The sequence below is a fragment of the Cyprinodon variegatus genome, unplaced genomic scaffold, assembly GCF_000732505.1.
Source record: "Cyprinodon variegatus isolate N-32 unplaced genomic scaffold, C_variegatus-1.0 Scaffold700, whole genome shotgun sequence".
Classification (NCBI taxonomy): Eukaryota; Metazoa; Chordata; class Actinopteri; order Cyprinodontiformes; family Cyprinodontidae; genus Cyprinodon; species Cyprinodon variegatus.
The window spans coordinates 432936-435927 of NW_015151153.1; the positions used below are offsets into that span (position 1 = coordinate 432936).

The 2992-nt window shown below is 43.3% G+C and overlaps 1 protein-coding gene across 1 annotated transcript in view; it reads left to right on the top strand.

The window, feature by feature from the left end:
• Positions 1 to 1013: 1013 nt before the first annotated feature.
• Positions 1014 to 2992, top strand: part of c2cd2 (C2 calcium-dependent domain containing 2) — a gene marked incomplete at its 3' end in the record, with an annotated part of 11485 nt that continues 9506 nt past the window's right edge. Inside the window, exon 1 of the mRNA XM_015394617.1 lies at positions 1014 to 1806. Coding sequence (XP_015250103.1) covers positions 1519 to 1806 — 288 coding nt within the window. The remainder of the gene's footprint in view (positions 1807 to 2992) is intronic.

Here is a 2992-nt window from a genome sequence, read left to right on the forward strand (position 1 = left end):
GGTTCAAGGAGACAGAAGCAGAGATACAAAAAGCAACTGTAAAAGGCGGGCCCATCCAGGAAACACACAGCCAGGCAGACGGGCTCTGAGGCAGCTCCCATGTCAGAGGATGAAGAGAGCACATCCAGTTAGTCACAGTCAGAGAAACAGGACTACACTGGAAAACAGGCCGATCTCCAACATCTATAAATAAAGGTGAAAATTGAATGTTTTCAGTTATTATTATCTTTTATACAAGATACTTTTTAAATATACAGAGTAATTTGTTAGCTACTTTTTCCTTTTACTCGAGTTAAAATAGTTTGAAGTAGTTCTACTCTTACTCCAATGCAATGTTTGGGTAACCTCTGATAGTGAGAACTAGATACAAAAAACATAATAAATCCCACAAGCCCTCTGTTTCCTAAAATATCCTAAAGTTTGTTCAGAGTGCATATTTCAGGAATGTTTGCTACATTTTTAATTTTCTAATAAGCTTTTTATATTTATTTTTGATAGACCTGATTAAATGTCTGCAGTTCTTCAATATTTTATCCAGTTTTGCATCAGCAGCATAGAAGAAACACTGGACAGACAGCAGGTAATGCATGGATTATTTGTTTTTTAAGCTCACGGATAAACATAAGAGAAAGAATCATATTTTATCTAGTTTAAATAGCACTTTAAATGTTGAAAAAAGTATTTAACAGCTGACCATGTTGCCTTGGGAGGAAAGCTTGACCAACAGGAAACTAACTTCAGCGTCTATGATGACGTTTCGTTTAGCTACGGAAAGTCAAAAAGCTCAAAACACGTATTTTGGAATAATAACATTAAATTGAGCTTACGTTATCGTTTTTTTGTTTTGTTTTGTTTGTTTGTTTGTTTGTTTTAGTTCTGGTACTAAAGTTAACTAAGAATAAAGTATTTACTGATTTTTAACGCGAACGGCGCAGAGAAAGAATGAGAGTTTGGCTTTTGCTCCGAGCAGCCGGTGTAAAACGGTCCTTTATCGCGTTGCATTGTGGGAGTTACAGTCCGTGCCACATATCGGTCTCCATAACTTTGTACAGTCAGATCAGAGAGAGGCGCGAGCCGAAGTCCAGCGGGACGGACGGGCGGCACTCCTCCACCGCAGGATGCTTTACTGGAAACCAAACCGTCTGCCAGAGGAGAACAAGCTCACGTGTTTGAAACGGCAGCCATAGAGGAAACTTTTAGCTTCTCTTTTAGCTAATTTGGGAACAGCTAATGGTTGCGGAGGTTAGCCAGCGAAGCTAACAGGACTTAAAGTGGGATAATAAGTGGCATTCAGCTGGGTTATTTAAGCTGGGACTCTATCTGAGCTCTGCAGGCGGACTGGAGGCTCCGCAGCATGAACAACAACAGCCAGAACATTTGCATAACATTGTTGTTATCTGATAAGAGCGATTGTTCTTCGTGATTCCGCCTTTTTTTATTAATTAAATTCCTACTATGAGGTCGTCAGGAAGTTTCCCAAAGCAGGTGTATCATTAAGTTGGGACTAAAGAGCAAAGAATGCCTGAGGTGGAGGCTTCCAGTTCATCCATCGGTTTGGAGGACCCGCAGTGGCTATGCATGGTCACCCTGTTCATCGCATCCCTGCTCACTCTGGCTATATACTTCGTGCAGTTTTTCCATCCTGGCTTGATAGGAAGCAGGCAGAGAGGAGCAGCAGGAGCAGCAAAGAAGGAGGAGGAGGAGGCAGCGGCTCTGCTGCGATGGGCGCTGTCACTGAACAGCTGGAAGAGGCAGTGGAGGGCAGCCTGGTGCAGGGATCTGAATGAGGAGGCGACCAGGCGTGGGGTGAGTCTGGTGACTGCTGATCTGCCTGCTGTGGAGCAGGTGACTGCAATAAAGGAGCTGAGGGATGGATGCTTTCTCTGCAGAATCCCAAACATGATCACTTTAGGTTTCTATAGGGAGCCTCAATCACTGCTGACTGAGACTGATTTATGTAGTCATCCTGTTTACACAAGTTTAAACAAAAAGCAATTTAACCAAAACTGTTGCGACCCCCGTAGAAGAGCTCCGCTCTAGACAATTTCATTTTTTTTTTAAAGTGCAGCCTTGAAAAACATAAACAAAATGCATAAAAACAGTAATATAAACATATGACAAGGATATTCAGAGCAGTGTTTTTCATCCCTGGCCCTCAAGGCACACTGCTCTGCATGTTTTGGATGTTTCTGAGCTTCAGCACACCTGATTCAGATAATTGCAGTTCAGCAAAGCCTGAAAATCTGCTATCAATTGATAACAGGTGTGTGGAAGCTGGGAAACATCTAAAACATGCAGGGCAGTCTGGCTTAGAGTTCTAAAATTTCAGTTTTTTTTTTCTTCTTTTTGTTATAATGAAATACAATAAAATTACCCATTTTACAATGATTCACCAGCAGTCTGATGGGGGTGGTGAAGAAGCTGTTACAGAATCTGCTGGACCTGCATCAGATGCTTTAAAGCTTCTTCCCAGAGGGCAGCAGGGAGAACAGTCCATGGTGGGGGTGTGAGGGGTCATTTATGATGTTACGGGCTCCGGATACGCAGCGCTGGGATGAAATGTCTTTAATGGAGGGAAGAGGAGCCCCCATGATCCTCTCTGCTGGTCTCACCACTCTTCTCACCTCCTTCCAGTCTGAGGCGCTGCAGCCTCCACACCACACAGTGAGAAAGTGCTGCTCTGAGTCAGTCTGATAACATCAATCCAATGGCGTAACGACACAACAATAGGTCCGTAAGCAGCATTATCTGGGTGGGCCCCATCTGAAGTACAAAACGGGATAAACATTCAGGATACGGCAACAGTTCCAGAAATCAGCCAAGAAGATACAATTATGCAATTCTCAGTAGTATATGATCACACATCACACACGGAAAAATAGTGACCGCGCACCTTGAATGGAGCCATTGATGACAGCGCACCACCATGTTACAGACATCCCAAGTTCCAAAAACTCATTTCAGGGAGATGCTTATCGACCCACCACCCACC